At 28.7% G+C, this 19,742-nt stretch overlaps 3 protein-coding genes across 5 annotated transcripts; all 3 read left to right on the top strand.

Moving 5' to 3' along the window:
- Positions 1-1,410: 1,410 nt before the first annotated feature.
- LOC149514949 (uncharacterized) lies at positions 1,411-2,871 on the top strand. 2 transcript variants are annotated; one of them, XM_089742868.1, is made up of 4 exons: positions 1,411-1,553; positions 1,672-1,999; positions 2,131-2,256; positions 2,440-2,871. In XM_089742868.1, exons 1-4 carry the CDS (start codon positions 1,419-1,421, stop codon positions 2,490-2,492), a joined length of 642 nt encoding a protein of 213 aa, XP_089598994.1. In that variant the 5' UTR covers positions 1,411-1,418; the 3' UTR covers positions 2,493-2,871. The 2 variants fall into 2 exon arrangements, with proteins under 2 accessions (XP_089598994.1, XP_089598993.1); XM_089742867.1 differs by having other exon boundaries at positions 2,131-2,345.
- Positions 2,872-7,459: 4,588 nt separating this feature from the next.
- LOC111295388 (uncharacterized) lies at positions 7,460-8,517 on the top strand. The gene is made up of 3 exons (XM_022888854.2): positions 7,460-7,549; positions 7,681-8,008; positions 8,198-8,517. Exons 1-3 carry the CDS (start codon positions 7,547-7,549, stop codon positions 8,311-8,313), a joined length of 447 nt encoding a protein of 148 aa, XP_022744589.1. The 5' UTR covers positions 7,460-7,546; the 3' UTR covers positions 8,314-8,517.
- A 3,475-nt stretch (positions 8,518-11,992) lies between these two features.
- LOC149514948 (uncharacterized) lies at positions 11,993-14,005 on the top strand. Of its 2 annotated transcripts, none has more exons than XM_089742866.1 (2): positions 11,993-12,798; positions 13,305-14,005. In XM_089742866.1, exon 2 carries the CDS (start codon positions 13,320-13,322, stop codon positions 13,758-13,760), a length of 441 nt encoding a protein of 146 aa, XP_089598992.1. In that variant the 5' UTR covers positions 11,993-12,798; positions 13,305-13,319; the 3' UTR covers positions 13,761-14,005. The 2 variants fall into 2 exon arrangements, with proteins under 2 accessions (XP_089598992.1, XP_089598991.1); XM_089742865.1 differs by having other exon boundaries at positions 11,993-12,896.
- The last annotated feature ends 5,737 nt before the right edge of the window (positions 14,006-19,742 follow it).

Genomic DNA, 19,742 nt, shown 5'->3' with positions numbered 1-19,742 from the left:
AATCTCTCAAATTGATATAATGCATTAAGATTTTATTTTTGAAACATTTCCAATGAAAATATATATACTACTCCAATTAAATCCTTATGAATCATACATAAAAAAATAAATAATCCTTATAAAACTATTATACTTCATATCCTTCAATTTTATCTTTTAACCTTGTTTATAATTTTTTTTCATTTATGAGAAATCATTATTAAATACTTTTGATAACAATAATTTTTATTACTTTTTAAATAACTAAGATGCTAATTACTTCATTTTTAGATTTAGACTATGTATTGAAATTAATCTATAATTAAAATTTAAATATCTTAAACCGAGTTGGAAGATAAATGAAACATTAATTAGAAAAAAAGAGAGTAGGACATATTAATTATATATTTATTTAAAAGTAAATGTATCACCTTAAAATTAAGTAGTGAAACAACAAAAAATAAAAAAAATAAAAATTATAATATTAAATTTCAATAAATTATATATTGATATTGTAATATATAGATAAATTTGATTTTAATTCTTAGTCTTTGATTGTTTCACAGAAAAAACTTTCAAAAAATAATTTTTAAAAAATATTTACATTTTAAAATTGAAAGAAATTTTCTGTTGTTTGGATAAATTAATGAAAAATTTTTTTTGTTATTTGTTTTTTTCTAAAAAATTTATTTTTTAAATAATATTAATATAACAATTAAAATATTAAAAATGATTTACTATTAAAATTATTTATTATTGAAATTATTACTATTAAAAAATAATTATATTTTGATAATATTTAATATTAAAATATTATGTTAATATAATTAATACTTAAAATAAAACTATTTATTATTCTTTATATTATTTATTAATATATTATAATATTATTTATTAATAATATTTATTAATATAGTATATTAAAGTATATTATTTATTATTATAATATTATTAATATATTTAATATAATATAATTTATTTATTAATACACTATTATTTATAAGTAAAATTATTTCAAAAAATATTGATAAATAATTTTACCCATAGATAATTTTTTTTCAAAAAATTTATTTTTTTAATTCATAAGATAATTTAAAAAAATTTATTTTTTCATTGATTAATAAATTATTTTTCAATGATCAATTAATTTTTTATCAAATAAATTTTTAAAAATATAAAAATTATTTTTAAAAAATGATTTTTCATAAAACAAACGAAACGAAGGTCTAATTTTGGAGTGTTCACCACAAATAAATTATTTCTTTCCCCTTTTTATGATTTATAGACAAGAAAAAAAAGGAATATTCCGATTACATTTTCATTTTTTTATCTCAATCCCACGTGGGACGATACTGTGTCGTTTGTCTCTTTGAAAAGGAGTGACGCGTCTCACCTACTCCACAACCAAACTCCAAAAGATGGGCCCCCCACCTTGAGCGATGCTGGCCACAAGTATCCAGGCGGCTTTAAAATCACCCTTTGTATCTTTCTTTTTCAGTACCGAATTGTACCTCAGTTTTAGCAACTCCTCTCAGTTCACCTTGGTCTTTTTGCCGAATGATTTTTTCCAAATGGTTAGATTTCTATTCCTATCATTTCAGTTTCGTTATTTGTGTTTATTCATTTATCAACAACGACAATCTTAACTGTTAACGAATATGGCTTTTTTTGCTTTACTTGAATATCTAACAGGATCCCCAAGATGTGATTGCTTTAGCTCTGGAAAATGTATTGGCAAGAGAGAGACAGAAGAAAAGGCTGATGGAAGAATCACTGAGGGCTTATCAACACACACTTCAGAACAAGGTGAGGGAGCGTTCCATGCTTAGGATAAAATATCAGGATATGCTTGCACATGAAGCTGCAAAGAAAATTTTGTTGGATGATTGCATGGCTTTCATTGGAGCAATTGAGAATAACGAGAATGCCCAGAATTTTGATGAAAAAGCAATGATGAAAGCTATTGAAACTATGATGAACAGTGACGACGTCGACAATGGAGGATTTGAAGGCGGTTACGGTAAAAAGAAAAGCTCTGGAAAAATTGCGATTCTCAGAACCTGACCGGCCTGGCTGGTTTGATTGAAAGCCGGTTACTTGTTCTGTACAGAACATATTATTAAACTCCTTTTATGGTTGTTGTTTATGCAGGAGACACTACTGTTCCTGGAATCGATTTAGGTCTTGAAGGAAAAACGACGGTCGATGAAATTGTTGCTCCGGTGAACAAAGTTGGCAGTTGTGGCGATGATGATGGAGGATTTTCCGATGATCACGGTAAAAAGAAAGAACTTAAAGAAAAAATAAATGCTTTGAAAACTGGTCCATGTCGGCAATATAACCGATCGAATAAAAGCCAATCAATTGTACGGTCGGAAACATATAATCGATTCCAGTGAAAAAAAAAAAGATAAAATGTCTGTATACATTTGCTGAGGATTTTATGGTTGTTGTGTGCAGGGGAGATTAATAATGCCCCTGAGAACGCTCAGAATCTTGTGAGGAAGCTATGAAAGCCGCTGCTGATGGAACAAAAGGTGACGGCGGTGAAGGCAGGAACGCTGGTGGTTATGTTGGCAGGTACAATGGGAATCGCCGCAATTAGGATGATGATGGGTTTCATTAATAACATTTATATGGAAAGATTTACGAACTACGGCCTGTTGTGTTCAGAAATAATTGGATTAAATATTCTGTCAATTAATTTAAGTACAATTTTGTTGCAAGTAATAGTAAGTTGTTGCTACCTCAGTTAGTGAGTGGTATTAGAGTTGAATTGAAGGTTGAAAATTTGGAGTACGAGCTTCAATAGGGTAGCGAGAATTTGTGAACTTAAATGAGATTTAGCTTGTACTTTGAATTTCTTAATGTAATTGTTTGTTTGTTTGTTTATTTTATTTTTTCACGTTCATTGGTGGGAAAAGGCTAGAAAATTCATGATTCTTTTTCTTTTACAAGTTCATTAACTGCATTATAAATTTATGATGTCCTGTGCTTGAAAAACTTGATCATACGAGAGATTAAATTGTTGTAATGGGTAATTAAGGACAACCTAAAACTTGGGTTGATGCTATTAACTACACTAATCAACTGTTCTAGATGGAAGTTGCTATGCCTTGTTTAACCTGCTTGGGAGTTTGGAATAGACTTTCAACAGGTACCAAAAAGGAACATGCTCAATTTCAAGGGAAACTTTGTCAAATTTTGTGTCAAAGGCTTTCCTCTGAAATCTTTGACCGTATGAGATAAACAGCAACAGATGGAAACCTAAACATAAGGGATTAGCTAATGAAAAAAAAAAAAAATCGCCATCATGTGTAATAACTATATTTACACCCAAAATTTCACAACCCAATCTCCTATTGACCAAAAACATAACTTTCGTATCCAAAATTTGAAGAACTTCTTGAATCCAAAAAAAGTTCTTATGTCAAAAATTTGAAATTGCATAAAAACTAAAAAATCATAAACTCTTTCAACAAAAGTTTTAAACTATCACAAAATTTCATATATATATGGGTAAAGACTAGAAAGTAATGATAGTAATAATTACAGCAATTGCACGTTTAAAATGCACTAAGCTGACGTTTATTGCATGTTCTTATGTGGACTCAAATCATAGTAGTAATTATAATTCCTTCTTTGTCTTTGTCTGCAATTTATTTTCTTGAACATAAAATAATCAAAATATAAATGAGGATTAATTTTTTCTTTTTTTATATAATAATATATTGTATGTATTAAAATTTAAAATTATTTAATGTTATTTTTAAAAAATAATTTGTTTTTTTATCTTCTTTTCATATTCAATAATTATAGTACAATGTAAACTATTTATAAAGAAATTGAGTTATATAAATATAGTGAAATATTTTTTATTTTTTAATTGAACCTAGTACTGAACGTTAATCACACAGTATTGTATCTACAAATAATATATACTGCACGAGTGTGGACAAATGTGTTTTTAGTTTATTCATATTTTGGGGTATTTTATATGTTCCCTATAAGTAATTTTTGACTCTCTCTCTCTTTTTCTTCTCCAATGCATCGACTCTGTTTTTGAGCATCAACCACACAGATCTGTCAAATCTATCTATTTGTAGCCCAACTGAATCCTTCGGCAAGACTGACCTTTGTTTCCGCTGTTCTGACTCCCCTTCCGACATCTTAGCAGCTTCCAGAATCCCCGGAGTCAGGGAGCATTAATCGCTGATTGTGAATATTCGCCTCTGCTGCTGTATGCATCTGCTTTTCCTGCAAAACATTTGATTCTCTTGTAGGAGTACCGTTGTATCCATGTGCTTCCACGGAGTCAATGGCCTTGTCGCCACGACAAGAAAAGCAAAATACGCGTAAACAATTTGAGCAAAAATCCGTTTAAATCGAACAGAATGAAGAGTTAATTTGATTGATTTAATTTGATTTATTTGGTTTTAATTATAATTGATTTTTTAAATTAATTAATTCGATTAATTTTTTATTCTTAAAATTAATAATCAAATTAATTAAATTAATCAAATTTTTAATAAGTAAAAATAAAAAAATAAAATAAAATTTTTTTGTAAAATATTATTAAAATTATTAAAATTTTTAATCATTTAATTTAAATGATATTTAAATTTAAATTTTATTAAACTAAATTTATGATTAAATAATTAATTATAATAATAAAATAATAAAAATTTAAATTCTTTAATCGAATTGATCAAATAAAATCGATTTAAATTAATTTAATTATGATTAATTATTTAAAAATTTTTAATCTCTTTGATTATTTATTAAAAAAATAAATTATTAATTTTTTCAAATTAAATTAATCAAATCGATTAATTATCCAACACTACACATCCATCCACAAAAAATGTGCAAAAATAAACAGACCCAAAAACGAATCCTACACTATAAACCGAAATCCAGGCAAAACAAAGTAAAAAGAGAGTCAAGAAAGCCCGTCTCAGAAGAGAAAGACTGATAGCACCACACGGACTCCAGAGAGAGAGAGAGAGAGAGAGAGAGAGAGTAGAGTGCTTCTACCTCTCGGTTTTTTAACTTGGGCTTTCACCTTCCCTTTGGTTCCATGGAATTTGAAGATATTACATTTAATTATGTTTATACTTATATGTTTCGTGGCACTGAATTTTCCTAGCTAGCCCCTGGCTTTTCCCAAAGGGTCATCCATGGCTGCGAAATTCTGTTTTCTCTGTTCACAAATTTTTTCACTTTTCTTTTTCTTTTTCACACTAGCCCTTTTGGTCAAATTTATTTGAACTATTGACTCATTCGAGTTAGGTTACGATTGAGTTTCAAAATTTTACTTTAATAAATTAAAATTGAGTTTAATTCAAACTCGTGGAACTCAATATAATTTTTTTTTTTTTTGAACTGAATTTGAGTTTTGAGTTTCTTCAAATTCAAGAGGCAATTAATTTTAGCATTTCTCTTCAAATTCAAGACGTAATTAATTTTAGCAAGTTTGCTAGCTAGAAATAAGCATGATCCAAAGAAAAGTTTGCCAGATGTTTTTTTTAACAACCATGACATTATGTCAAACAGTATCTTAATGAAAAGCTTGAATCTCAATATGAATTATGGTATTGAAAATTTTTTTCATAGATTTTTTGTCTATGTAAAAATTTAAAAACATATTTTGATGGATAATTTTATCAAAGAATGTCATTTTTTATAAAAGGCCTTGTCTACGGAGGAATCTTGTAATTGAGTTCATACAGTAGTTTTTAATTAAATATGTTTTTAGTTACGTGTTAATGCAAGAGAGTAAAATCAAGCAATGATTAATATATTGATATGATATTAAAATTTTAATTTTAATAATAAAAAATTAATCTCTAATAATCTTTAATATTAAAAAAAAAAAAAACAGAGCATAATAAAGACTCACCATGTATGTTACCTATCATTCGTTAATTGCACTACTAGCGTTTGGTACTTCAATAAAAGGAACCAAATTCCTAAAAAGTATAAAAACTTAGATTGCAAGAAGATATAAAATAAGATTTTCCAAGGTATCATGACCCTACCATATCTGCTAGCTTAAGGTAAGATCAGTGACCATTAACTAACCTTTGGTTTCAGGGACCAAGTCAATTGCTGTCTCTGTGACTCTCGTTGGGCTAAATCCACCGTACTTGGCATTGCCTGTCCAGCACAAAGCCAACTCTCTTTTGATAATTGTCAAAATATGTTGCTAACTTGTTAAGTCACCAATCATAAATGGGCTTCAGGTGAAGTCTTGAAGACGATAATTAGTTTGCCATTGTTCCATTGTGACAAACATGTATGCTTAAGATACCTAATGAACATTATCTAGAACTTTGAATTCTGCTTTTTCCAAATTGAAAATAAAATACTCTAAAAGAAATGAACCCTTTTTATTTTTCCACATAATCTTGTCATCTTGTGTGTGTCTTTTTCTTATAAGTTTTGATACCAAAAAGACATAGTCGACAAACATTAATTATATCATCTTAAAAGTTACATAATTACATATTCGCATATATATATATATATATTTGCATGTATTGATTCAAACCTATGTATAAATGATTAAATTTAGAATAATTAACTATTTGTTAATCAACATTTTTTTATAATATAATTCCAAATATATTCAAATTAATTCACATGAGGATCTTAAAGTATAATATTCCAATTTGATTTGATGCATTAAGATTTTATTTTTGAAATACTTCCAACGAAAATATATATTATTTAAATCCTTATGAATCATACCTAAAAAAATTAATCCTTATGAAATTATTATACTTACATATCTTTCCATTTTATCTTCTAGCCTTATTTGTAATTTTTTTAATTTATGAGAAATCATTATTAACTTCGGGTAACGATAATTTCCATTACTTTTTTAGTACTTTAAGAATTAACTACTTCATTTTTAGATTTAGAACATGCATTGAAATTTATCTATAATTAAAATTTAAATATCTTAAACCGGGGAAGATAAATGAAACATTAATTAGAAAAGAAAAAAACGAGTAGCACAAACATTAATTATATATTTATTTAAAAAAAAACATGTATCACCTTAAAATTAAGTCGTGAAATAACAAAAAATCAACAAAATTAAAAAATACAATATTAAATTTCAATAAATTAAAATATAATGATCAAATTGAATATTGATCTTATAATATACAGATAAAATTGATTTTAATTCCTAGACGAAATTTTAATTTTGAAGTGTTCACTATAAATAATTTTTTTTCTTTTCCCTTTTTATGATTTGTACACAAGGAATATGAGGAATATTCCAATTGCATTGTCATTTTTTCGTCTCCAATCCACGTTGGATGGTACGGTATCACTCGTGTCTCTTTGATGAAACTGACACGTCTCACCTGCTCCACAGCCAAATTCCAATAGATGGGTCCCCCGCCTGGGCCGAGGCTGGCCATAAGCCTATAAATTCTAGGTGATTTGGCACTTTTCATCTCGCGATAAAACCCGACCTTAAAACGCTCCCTCTGTTTATTTCTTTTTCAGCATAAAATTTATTCTCAGTTTAGCTACTGCTTCTTTTTCCCAAATGGTTAGATTTCTATTCCTATGATTTCAGTTCGGTAATTTGTTTTTATTCATTTATCAACAACAATCTTAACTTTTTATGTGGCTGTTAATTAATGAATATGGACTTTTCTGCGCTACTTGAATATCTAACAGGATCTCCAAGAAGTCAGTGTTGTGGCTCTGGAAATTGTGTTGGCAAGAGAGAGACAGAAGAAAAGACTTATGGAAGAATCACTGAGGACTCGTCAGATTAAACTTCAGGAGAAGTTGACGGAGCGCTCCATGCTTAGGAGAAAATATCAGGATATGCTTGCAAAGGACGTGGCAAAGAATAAATTGGTTGATGATTTCATGGATTTCATTGGAGCAATTGAGAACAACGAGAATGCCCAGAATTTTGATGAAAAAGCAATGATGAAAAGTATTGAAGCTATGATGAACTGTGATGGCTTCGACAACGGAGATTCCGCCGGCAGTCACGGTAAAAAGAAAGAACTTAAATAAAAAAATATATGCTTTGAAAACTTGACCATGTTGGCAATTGAACCGGTTGAATAAAAGCCGATCAATTGTACGGTCAAAAATATATAATCGAACCGATTTCGGTGAAAAAAAGGAATAATCAATTGTCTGTATACATTTGCTGAGGGTTTTATGGTTGTATGTGCAGGAGAGATTAATGATGCCCGTGCTAACGATCAGAATCTTGGTAAGGAAACTATGAAGGCCGCAGCTGATGGAACCAACGGTGATGAAGGCAGCAAGGCTGATGATGGGCCCCATTAATATACGAACTACTTTATATCTTCAATTTAATGTCCTGTTGTGTTCCGGAATAATTGATTAAATTTATACATTAATTTAGATATAATTTTATTGCAAGTGTTGCTACCTCAGTTAGTGAGTGATGGTATTGGAGTTGATTTTAAGGTTGAAAATTTAGAGTTCGAACTTCAATAGGGTAGCAAGAATTTGTGAACTTAAATGAGATTTAGCTTGTACTTTGAGCGATCATTATATCTATATATGCAGCACGGGTGTTGACAAATGTGTTTTTAGTTTATTTATATTTTTGGGTATTTTATACAATGAACAAAACAAAGTTTGGATTGCCTTAAACGTTACCTTAATTAAGACTCATGAGTGTTTACTTTTCAAGAATTAGTAAATTCAATTTTGATATTAAATACTGGATATTAGTTCCCAACTAACTTCAAATCTAGTCATGATTTCAATATTTAATGTCAGAGTTTGATTAAATTTGAAGGTGGATATAATATTCAACAATTAAATTTTTATTATTTTAGTTTCAGATTATATTTTGATTTTTGAAACTGTATGAGAATTTGAATCATAATCATGAGAATAAAAAATATAATATTTTAATAATAAATTACACTGTTGGCTAATTTCAAATTATTTATACAACCAAAAAAGCATAAAGCTTCAGATCTTATTTTTCATTTATCCAACCAAAATTCAGATTTTTTTTTATATCGATAAACGTTATTTGGCTCGTTGAACGTCCATCTAACTCGATTGCTAGTTTTTTAATTTGCTTGTTTTAATATAAATTTATTCATTTTTTTTGTCTGTTCAATACAGGATGATGCACTTAAGGCCATGAAAGCTGAGTTAGACAATGATGTGAGAGGAGAAAATACATGCATGAAAGCAATGCTATTGAAATTCTGACTTGCTTTTGAATGACTTCAGTTTAGTAAGTTGAGAAAAGTAATCGTTTATTGAAACGCATAGTTTCCGCGTGGAAAATAATAGGGGGCCTAGTTTCGGCGTAGAAAAGCCACAGGTTAGTATTTTAGTGGAATTTTCCATGAATTTTTTATAGTGGGGAGAATGCTCTCCCCTTATAAATACGGCACCCCTAAGCCCCTTTCTAAAATTATCTAAGACAAATTAAAAAAAAAAAGTAAAAATATATACCAAACTAAATTTAAATGTCAACACTCATTTTATTCATAAAAAATACAAATAAAAACATCTCTTTATTGATTAACTTATTAGGCTCTCGAATCAGCATATAATAAAAGAATGACATTTAAAAAATTTGATTATCAACTAAAAAATAATTAGTGAAATCTGACATGCATACATTTGATATTACTTAGATAACATAATCTAGACAGTTGGGACTAAGATCTAGTTTTTCATCTGCTTATGTTGTTCTTAAAACACAAAATTATTAAAACTAAATGTTGGAAAAATAAACTGATCAATGAAATTTATCGCAAAATTACGTAAGGTTGAACAAATCCCAAGTTCCAAACCAACTCCTATTCCTGCCTGCAAACTTGTTGGCTTGTGTTATACGGTCATTAATTTTTCTCTGCAAAAATCAGTTATTTTCACCATGCCTGCTCTCCTCTAAAGCACGTGTTTTGGATAACCATAAAGTGAATTAAGACCATGTCAAAAATATTGGCAGGCACCGTATTTATGATTAAAAGTTATGAGAAAAATCTCCTAATAAAATCCGCAATCAGGCTAGGTAAAGCTTGTGTAAGCTCATGTAATAATATAAATGATATATTAATATTCATAAGTTATTTGAATTTGATTAAAATAAAATTAAAATTCGACTCGATTATTATTGAATTGAGCTCAAACTCGAATAATTTAATTTATCGATCGAGCTGAGTTTAAATATTCTTAAATTCGATTTGAGTACCTTGTGAGCTTAATTAAATTTTTATTTTTAATATATTTTTATTATTTTAATTAATAAAATATTTTGACTTCGAGTTCAAGTACAAATAATTAAGTTTTTTTATCTAATATAAGAATTAAATTTATTTTTACATGTTAATTGAGTCTAATTGAATAAATTCAAGTAGCTCAATTTATATTTTAAGTTGAGTTCAAATTAAAAAAAATAAAATTCAATCGAATTCAAACTAAATTTTGAATTTTAAATTTTTAATTGAGTTTAAATTTAATATTATATTAACTTGAATTCGATTGATTATTCACTTAGATCCATGCACGACTAACTTGAGAATTATTAATCCAAGACACAACCTTTATATTAAAACGCTTTGTGAAAAAATACCATATTCATAAAAATTCCCTCATCCCAAATTAAATTGGTTTTCACAATTTAAAAACTACTATTATTTTAATAAAAATTTTAATTTATACTAGCAAGGCATGTTTCAATCTAATTTTAATTCATCTCCATAAAATACCATATTAATTCTTTCTACGCCACCACGAGATAAGACTTGAAAAAATTGAGACTTTGGATTGTATTGCAACTGGATTGGGCAACGCACGAGTGCGCCGGAGTCCAATTGCAAGTTACTGTGGGGAGGGCTCTACTCGTAAAGAAATAAGGTTAATATCAGGTGGGCCTATGGTCCACGAATCATATATTAAGTTGATATAAGAGCCTAACCTGTTTAAATGGAGAAAGGTATACTTTTACCCTTCTAAAGCCCACTCATAATTAAACTCAATCCAAATAAACACTCTCCAAACAAAAATCAATCTCAACTAAATCTATGAGCTCGGTCTCTAAAATTTCTCAAATCAAAATACAAATAATCAAACACCAAAAATCAAACCTTCACCACCATCACTTCACTCCCAAAACAGAACCTAAAATATTTATAACTAACATATCAAAAGCACAGTCTACTGCTTTCCTCAAAGCGACCACACCTGACAGATAGATTTTTCTTAACTTTCAATGTAACATGAGGAACATATGTGTAGTTAGTGGAATGAAAAGTACATTTGGAAAATGGGAAAGAAAAAAGAACATGTGGGGATAGATGATGCAGGGAGTGGTCCTGGTGGAGGTCGGTTTGAATGGGAGATATGGTGGAAAAAAACCTTTGTTTTATGCTTTGCAGGAGACAAGGGTTGCCTTCACCTTTGCAACATCAAAACCCAATTCTATGTTATTACCGTCCAAAGTGAAAGGTTGACGTTTAATCTTATCCAGTGAATTAGCTGGATGGCGGCTATGAACGTATGTACAAAATCTAGCCTTGGAATATAGGAGGAGGGATGCCGTGGATAGCTTAGTGTTTTGCTGCAATTTTCCATGAATTTTTTTTTTATAGTTGGGAGAATGCTCTCCCCTTATAAGTACCGCACCCCTATGCGACTTTTCTAAAATTATCTTAGAAAAAAAAAAGTAAATTTAAATGCAAACTAAATTGTTCTAAATTAAAAAAAAAGTAATATATATGTATATACCAAACTAAATTTAAATGTCATACTTACTTTACTCATAGAAAAATACAAATAGAAACATTTCTTGATTGATTAACTTATTAGGCTCACAGATTAGCATGTAGTAAAAAAATAATATTTAAAAAATTTGATTGTCAAATAAAAAATGATTAGTGAAGGCTGACATACATATTTGATATTATTTAGAGAGCATAATTTGGGCAATTGGGATTGGGATCTAATTTTTTATCTAGCTATATTGTTCTAAAAAACAAATTTATTAAAACTAAAATTTAAGCAAATAAATTGAACAGTGAAACTCGTGGCAAAATTACATAAAGGCTGAACAAATCTCAAGTCCCAAATCAATTCCTATTTAATTGAAATGATTTTTTAACTCAAAATACAATGCCTGCAACCTCTTCTTTTATTTCTGAACCTCTTTTGTTAAAAAAAAAAAAAATTTGAATCCCCTCTTCCCTAAAATAAAATAAGATACCGATTGCTTTAGTCTATAATCACTATAGTAGTCTAATCATTCTTACCTATTTTCTGCAGATAACAGGCCACAGTAGAGGTCCATTTTTACTTATCCAACCCACATGCTCCTCCTAGATAAAAATTTGGGAGAAAACAGGTGAAAGAGATCATGGAAAACGGCAGCATTAAAACCAGGAACATCAGACACTGTTTTGTTAATTTGCATCAAGATTGCCCTTTGTCTTTTGGGTTACTCAAATCCCATTTACGCCTCTAACCAGCATAAGGAAAAGCATAGAAAGAAAGATGATGCCAGGATGTGAAGTGAAATAAAGCCGAAGTCAAGACCCCAACTCGATAATTACAAATTTGGCCCTGTCTTAGGCCTCCTCTTACTGAGAAGAAAATGACTTGATAAAGAGTTTGCCATTTCCTTGCACTAAGAAAGGAAAAAGAGTTTGTTATTTCCACGTCTATGTGTGTTTGGAACAAGCAAGGCCTGCTCCTACGACATGCTTGCCTTCAGTTGCAAAAGAGGCGCCAAAATAACAAATTCCTTTATAAGTACCCTACTAATGTTTTCAGCCTGAGGTACACTTCCACTCATCACACAACCCCATTGAAACCCCCATCTCTCTCTAGGCCAGCTTTAAACTCTTTGATCTTTGAATATTTTTGTAGTACCCATGGTAAGGTTTCTTTCTATAATTTTGTAGTTACTCCAATCTTTTGTGTTTGGTTATTCTGATTGGAGTAACTATTTCTTTCTGTGTTCAATCTGTGATATATATGTATAGTCAGGTGTTTTTGGTGGATTTGGAATAGCTATTTATACAGTTAGGTTATTTTTAGTGGATTTGGAATAGCTATTAATTTGTAGAATTAGATTATTTTTGGTGGATATAAATACTTTTTGTAAAAACTTCTGAAATAGCTTCTTTTTTTTTCTGTAAATTTTTTACAAAGACTACTCTGGGTTGGCAAAAAATAATTATTGATTTATAGCCTTGTTGAACGTCCATCCAACTCGCTAGCTTTTTTGCATGTTTTAATATAAATTTATTCATATATTTATATATATTGTCTGTTCAATACAGGATCCACTTGAGGCCATGAAAGCTGAGGTGGAAATGATGCGAGAGGAGAAAATACGCATGGAAGCAAGGCTAATATCTGTGGAAAGTGCACTTGCAGAGAATAAGAGAGTGGTTTCAGAGTATAAAGCCATGAAAGAATTGGCTGATAATTTTCTAGACGTTGTCGTTGAAGCTGGAGGTGATAACGTTGACAAGAATAATAGTCATCAGAATCTTGACGAGGAAACCATGAAGGGCTTGATAGAGGAAGCTATGAGGGACTTTACTGTAGCACTGAACGAAGCTCAATCTCCCCGGAGCAGCTCCGAGGATGGCCGAAATGGTGGAGGGTATGACGGCAGTGCTGGTGCAACCACAATCTTGAATCTTGATCATACTGGTGGAACGAATATTAATATTGTGAATGAAGCTCGCGGTGGCAACCAGAGTGGCAACGGTGGTGGTCAGGCTGAGTAGGGTGAGTGGCTTAAGGGTATCTGGGGTTTGGGTCGAAGCTGATTTGGCGGAGTTTATAGTATTTCGTCAACGCACGTAGCTCTAGGGCTTTTACGTCAAACTTGGGTCCAACTCGTGGGTTTGGTTACGCCGTTTGGATAAAGTGTCAATTAATAATGGTTAACTTTATTGTCATGCATGATGTTTGTGGATTTAGGAGATTGATAATATGAAATATTACTAAATTAAATATATGGTTATATTTATGGAAATTTTAAATTTCGTTACTAATGCATGAAAATACTAATATTTGGTTGTAAAATGAAAAATTATTAGTGAATTCGACATACAATATACTTGATATTATTTAAAGAGCATAATCTGGACAATTGGGAGTGATATCTAATTTTCCTTCTACTTATATTGTTCTAAAAAACAAATTTATTAAAACTAAATTTTGGATAAATAAACTGATCAATGAAATTCGTAGCAAAATTACATATGGCTGAGCCCAATCCTAGGTAGCAAATCAAAACCTGTTACTATCATGAACTGAAAAATGATAAAATTTTTTTAAAAGTTGTCAAACATCAAACTAAAGAGTGTTTTGTATATCCATAAAACGATTTAAGATACTGTGAAATACTGGCGACCAGCTTTCTACAATTTAAAGTTACGAGAAAAGTCTCCTAATGTAAACCTCGATCGTGACCCAAGGATGGATAAAACTTGTATAGGCCCATGCCTGACTAACTCGAGAATTGTTAATCCCAGACACAACCTTTACGTTAAAACGCTTTGTGAAAGAAATACCATTTTCATAAAAATTCTCCTATCCCTATAAATGGGGTTTCTACTATTTAAAAATATTATTTTAATAAAAATTTTGAGTTATACTCAACAAGGCATGTTTCAATATGATTTTAATTCATAAATCCATTTTATTTTGAAAATAAAATACCATATTAATTCTTTCTATACCACGACGAGATAATACTTGAAAATTTTGAGACTTGGATTGTTGGGAGCGACAGGCCCCGACTGTAGTGCAACGATTGGGCAACACGCGAGAGCCCCCAAATCCAACTGCAAGTTACTGTGGGGGGATCTACTAGTAAAAGAATAAGGCCCAACGGTCCACGAATCATATATTAAGTTGATAAGAGCTTAGCCTATAAACGGACAAAGGTATACTTTTACCCTTCAAGAGCCCACTTCTTGATTATAACTAGAGCAATCACATCTTTGTTACTCAAAATATCCTTATCAGTCATATAGTTATGATATCATATTAGTCAGTTATAAATTTAATCAAAATTATTGCTTCATCTTCTTCCCTGAATATCTCACTCATTCTTTATAATTGAGTAATCAATCTGGTCAACTTCTTTGATTCACATATATTTCTTCTTTTGTCTATCAATCTTTTTGGAGATTTTTCATCAAAACAACATACTTAACTTTAACTGTGAAGATCATACCGAACTTACAACTATTATTCATTAAATTTCTTTCCACCTATCATCCTTAATGCCTATCAGCTTCTTTGATTCAAAAGTATCTCCAATCCTTCTTGTACTAACACATCAATTATAGTATTATGTTAGATATTAAAATTATTTGTTCCATCAAAATATTCAATCTCCAACTTTGCGGTACTTTAATTTGTCTAGCTCTAATATCACTACATCGACAAAGTTCATCAATTAACCTTCAAGAAAGCAAATGCGAAATCAAATAATAAAATATTTACATAAAATATAATAATTTAATGTAATTTAATATTCAACTTGGTTATATTTACAAATGAAAAAAAAATTAATAATTATAAAAAATTATAATCACATCAATAATAAATGGCATTTGAACTCACTTGTAATTAAATTTAATACAAACAATCACTAACCAAACAAAAATCAATCTCAACTAAATCATTAGGCACTATTGTTTGATATCTAAAAATCTCAAATCAGATATCAACCAATCACATTTATGGACACTCTCCCTTTATCTCATTAGATGTCTACAAACCAAATCTCTCAAAAATTTACAGCTCTCTTTACATTTTTATATCATATATCATATCCAATTGAAACTTTTATTATTTATAAATCTATTAACTTGGGTATCTAATGAATTTATCACAAAACAGTATCTTTACGAAATTCAAAAATATCTCCAAAATGTTTTTAATCAAAATTTTGAGATTTGAGTTGATATTTGAACACATCAATCTAACAGTAAATGGTCCAATGGAGCTGTCAACAAAGAACGAGTCTGATTTCTTTCACCAATGCCATGAATAAATTCTACTGCCTGCAATTGGCAGCAAGCAATTCCCTAGGACGGTGGCCTTTGGGTTGGGCATTGTAACACAAATCCAAAGAATGCGGACCAATGTCGGCTTGGACGAGAAACTTGTTCCAACAAGTCGAGTATTTCACATATTCTAAATATTTTAATTTTTAATAGTTTTTAACAAATACAAAACTTATAATACTCTATATAATTCGTAATTGTCGGGTTTGCCGGAAGTTGAAAAAATGATAGGTGCAATCTAAAAAAACTTATTCACTAAACGAGTTTGGCTTTTGAACCTTTTTAATTTAGGCAAATCTCCTCCTAATAAAAAGACTTAGTGTTAAAATAATATATAGCTGATGGGAGTGACTTAAATTTTATAATAGATTTATTTAAAATTAATTAGATATAATTTGATGGATAAAATAATTTGTAAAAAAAGAATTTTACGAGAAAAGATATTTTTAATAGGCAAGTTAATATGATTATAAATAAATAAAGTCTCTATAAAATTAGGTATGAGAAAAAAATATGTGAAAATTATAGAATTTTATGATATAGACATCTTATAAAATTATTAGATATTTATGTCTTATGAGTATGTATATTTAGATATTTGTGAGTGGACTAGATTAGATTAAAGAGGTTCACGTAAGTATAGTGCATTGGTGTACATAAATATGTATTTATTTGAGTTCAGAATACCGAAAAGAAATTGAGAAGGTCTATTGGTATTAATCGTTGAGTGAGACTGATTTTTTATATATTTATAATTTTTTATAATTAATGAGTTTTTTTTTTCATTCATGAATATAAATCAGTTTATTCGAATCACGTTAAATTGTTATCTCTTAAATGATTAATTTATTATTTGTTTATATTTTCACTGATATCATTGCATTGAGACTATTTGACCTAATAATATATTAGTAAAATTCATTTAAAAAGAAAACAGCCTCTATAATTTAAATAAAACTATCCCAAAGAGAAAAAAAAATGAAAAAAAGAAGAAAAATATATATTTGGAAAAGTGTTTAAGGGTAAGGGGTTGGGAACTACAAGGAGTTTTTCGTTTTTCTTCTTCAATTATATATTAATTAGCAATCTCTCTCTCTTTCTATATATATATATATATATATATATATATATATTCTATGAACAAGCTCACTTGAGTAGTGAAAATTTGTCGTCTTTTGGCAAAAGAAAAAGGAAAAACTAACAATTGATTCAGACGCGAAGAAAATGACAAACAAAATGCCTGCTCTAAGCCAAAAAAAAAAAGGTGTAGCGTGCGCATAACTTTGTTACCTCTCCCTATATAACAAGACTAACTTCCTTCTTAACGTAACCTCTTATTTTTTTTTCTCTTTTCTCACCATCGATCTAAGAAAGAATTGAAAGAAAAACTGTCCAGTTTTTTTATGTTGAGAAGGTACTGTATCTGTGGGTATTAGAAGCTTTTTACAGGTAAAGCTTTGGTTAGTTTTCCTTGCAGAGGTCTTGAGTTAAACCTTGAGAGTTCAATCACCGGCTTATAGCTGCAAAAGCCAGGCTGCCAGTGTCCGTCGATCAGTTTGATTTTTTTCTTGGGGTGATGATCAAGATATTCACCAGTTTAGACAGTTGGTAATGTTTTTCAATCATAATAGGAGTTCCATCATTTTATTATTATTGATTTTTTTATGTAAAGTGATTTATTGAGTCTTACCTCACTTAATAAATTAAAAATTTTAAATTTTTTAAATCATAATTTATCAATTCAAAATTGAAAGTTTTAAATTAATATTAGAAGCTTTTTTTTTAAGGTTCAATCATAAATATGCTTTTGATTAATTTTAAGTTCAACCAAATTAACCTGTTAAGATAAATTTTATTAAATAATTACAAATTATTGGCATTATAAAAAAATTTTAGTTGTTCTTTTTTTTATAAAAACAACGTTTTTTTTATGTTAGACGCTAAAAGAAAGGTAATTTTTTTCATGACATGTGAAGATGAATTGAGGAACAATGACCTACAAAATTATAGGTGGTGGTCCACATGCTATGTTAGTCAAGGTTGGCTAGTGGATTTTTGAGGTTGGTTAATCGCCTATCTATTTTCTTACAAATCATTCGATTTTGGCATATTCGTTCAAGTATTAATCTTCTTACGCCTTGTTGGTAATTGGTAAAGTGATATATTTCATTCAATTGATATTTTTATTTTTTTTATTTTAATGTAAAAAGTCAAAGTAAGTGCTTTTTTTTTGTGAAGTAGTACCAATATTTCAAGGACATTATTTTTTCTCTCTCACTCTTTTTCTTTGGATTTGGCTTTATTTAATTTTTCTTTTGAAAAGTTCTTTTCAATACAGCCGTCAATGTTGAACTTAGTATGTAATTAATGGAGCTTAAGTGTTCACAATATATTGATGGTATTTCTTTTTCTCATTAGTATTCTTATTTTTTTTTAATCTAATGCATTCTCCCTTCTACTCAAGGAAAAATCCTCAAAAATTGAAAAAAAAAAAAAACCAAAGATTTAAAGATAAGTTGTTTCTTTTTGTAATAATTACTTTTGTTTATTTAGAGAGAAGAAATATAAATTCAATTTTTTTAAATAAAAATAAATTTATTTATCATTAAATCTAATATTTAAGCGCATAATTGAATAAGATATTAACATGTTTAATTATTCCAAATTATATATTTCATATTTTATGTCTAATTTTGATTACCTTTATTTATTATTAATTTTTTAAAAATTGTTTGACATAAAAAATTGATAATTATAGTTAATGATATTTGGATGATAATTAATTGGGTTTACACTTTACACTAACAATAATGATATTGCTTGATTAGCTTCTTAATATTTTTGAGATATCTTTTTTTTTTTCAGGAATATTTCATCTAAAGACTAATCTCTACAATCCATATGGCTACGTTTGAAAAAGTAAAACATTCAAAGTTTCTCACTTTTGCTCAATCTACTACTTAAAAAAGATGCATGGTTTGATGAATTATTGTTCAATTAAATATATTAAAAGAGATGTATTTAATAATGTTAATAATGAAGCAATTAAATAATAATTTCAAAATATGAAAACTCATTATAGTAATTGTAAAAGCATATCTTCACGTCGAATATTTTCTTTTTATTATTTGAACCTTAGGTTTTTCTTGGTATAATAACAATGTTATTATTTTAAGACTGTGTATGAAAGATTGTAAATTCTTACATTTTTGTATTATGAAAGTACTTTTTTTTTGTTATTTTTATATGTCCCATTTTGACATTTATGAAAATTAATTAAAAAAATGTTTGCATTAGCTCATTTTATACTAAAATTTAAAATTTGTATATAATTGATGTTCCATGATTTTTAATATAAATTTTTTTTAAAATGAAAAACAAATTTTAAAATAAAAGCAATGCAAAAAATAAGGACATAGCTTTTTAAAACTTTAAAATTAAAAATATATATTAAAAATTGAAAAACAAGGGTATTAGTATTACTTTGTTGATCCCACTGAAAAAAATCAAGATTACACCACTAATCAAACCTATTTGAAAATAAAAGCAATTTAAACAAAAGCAAACATTATTAAGCATTTGATCTAAAATCCAGTTATTTCCTCACAAGTAAATAAGAATAAGGTGTTGTTTTATATACCAACAATACCACTAAGAAATAAAATTTTTAGGTTTCAATGAATT

This window comes from Durio zibethinus, chromosome 14 (assembly GCF_047325235.1).
Source record: "Durio zibethinus cultivar Kanyao isolate XHJ-2024 chromosome 14, ASM4732523v1, whole genome shotgun sequence".
In the NCBI taxonomy this organism is placed as follows: Eukaryota; Viridiplantae; Streptophyta; class Magnoliopsida; order Malvales; family Malvaceae; genus Durio; species Durio zibethinus.
Note: the sequence above shows the minus strand (reverse complement) of the source record. Positions and strands in the feature narration are given on the sequence as shown.

Bases quoted from the DNA above. Each gene is read 5' to 3' on its own strand.
- LOC111295388 (XM_022888854.2), top strand. The intron at 8,009-8,197 runs GTAAAAAGAAAG...TTGTATGTGCAG, and splicing joins AGATTCCGCCGGCAGTCACG to GAGAGATTAATGATGCCCGT.
- LOC149514949 (XM_089742867.1), top strand. From the start codon at position 1,419: ATGCTGGCCACAAGTATCCAGGCGGCTTTAAAATCACCCTTTGTATCT. The intron at 1,554-1,671 runs GTTAGATTTCTA...AATATCTAACAG, and splicing joins CGAATGATTTTTTCCAAATG to GATCCCCAAGATGTGATTGC. The intron at 2,346-2,439 runs GTACGGTCGGAA...TGTTGTGTGCAG, and splicing joins CGAATAAAAGCCAATCAATT to GGGAGATTAATAATGCCCCT.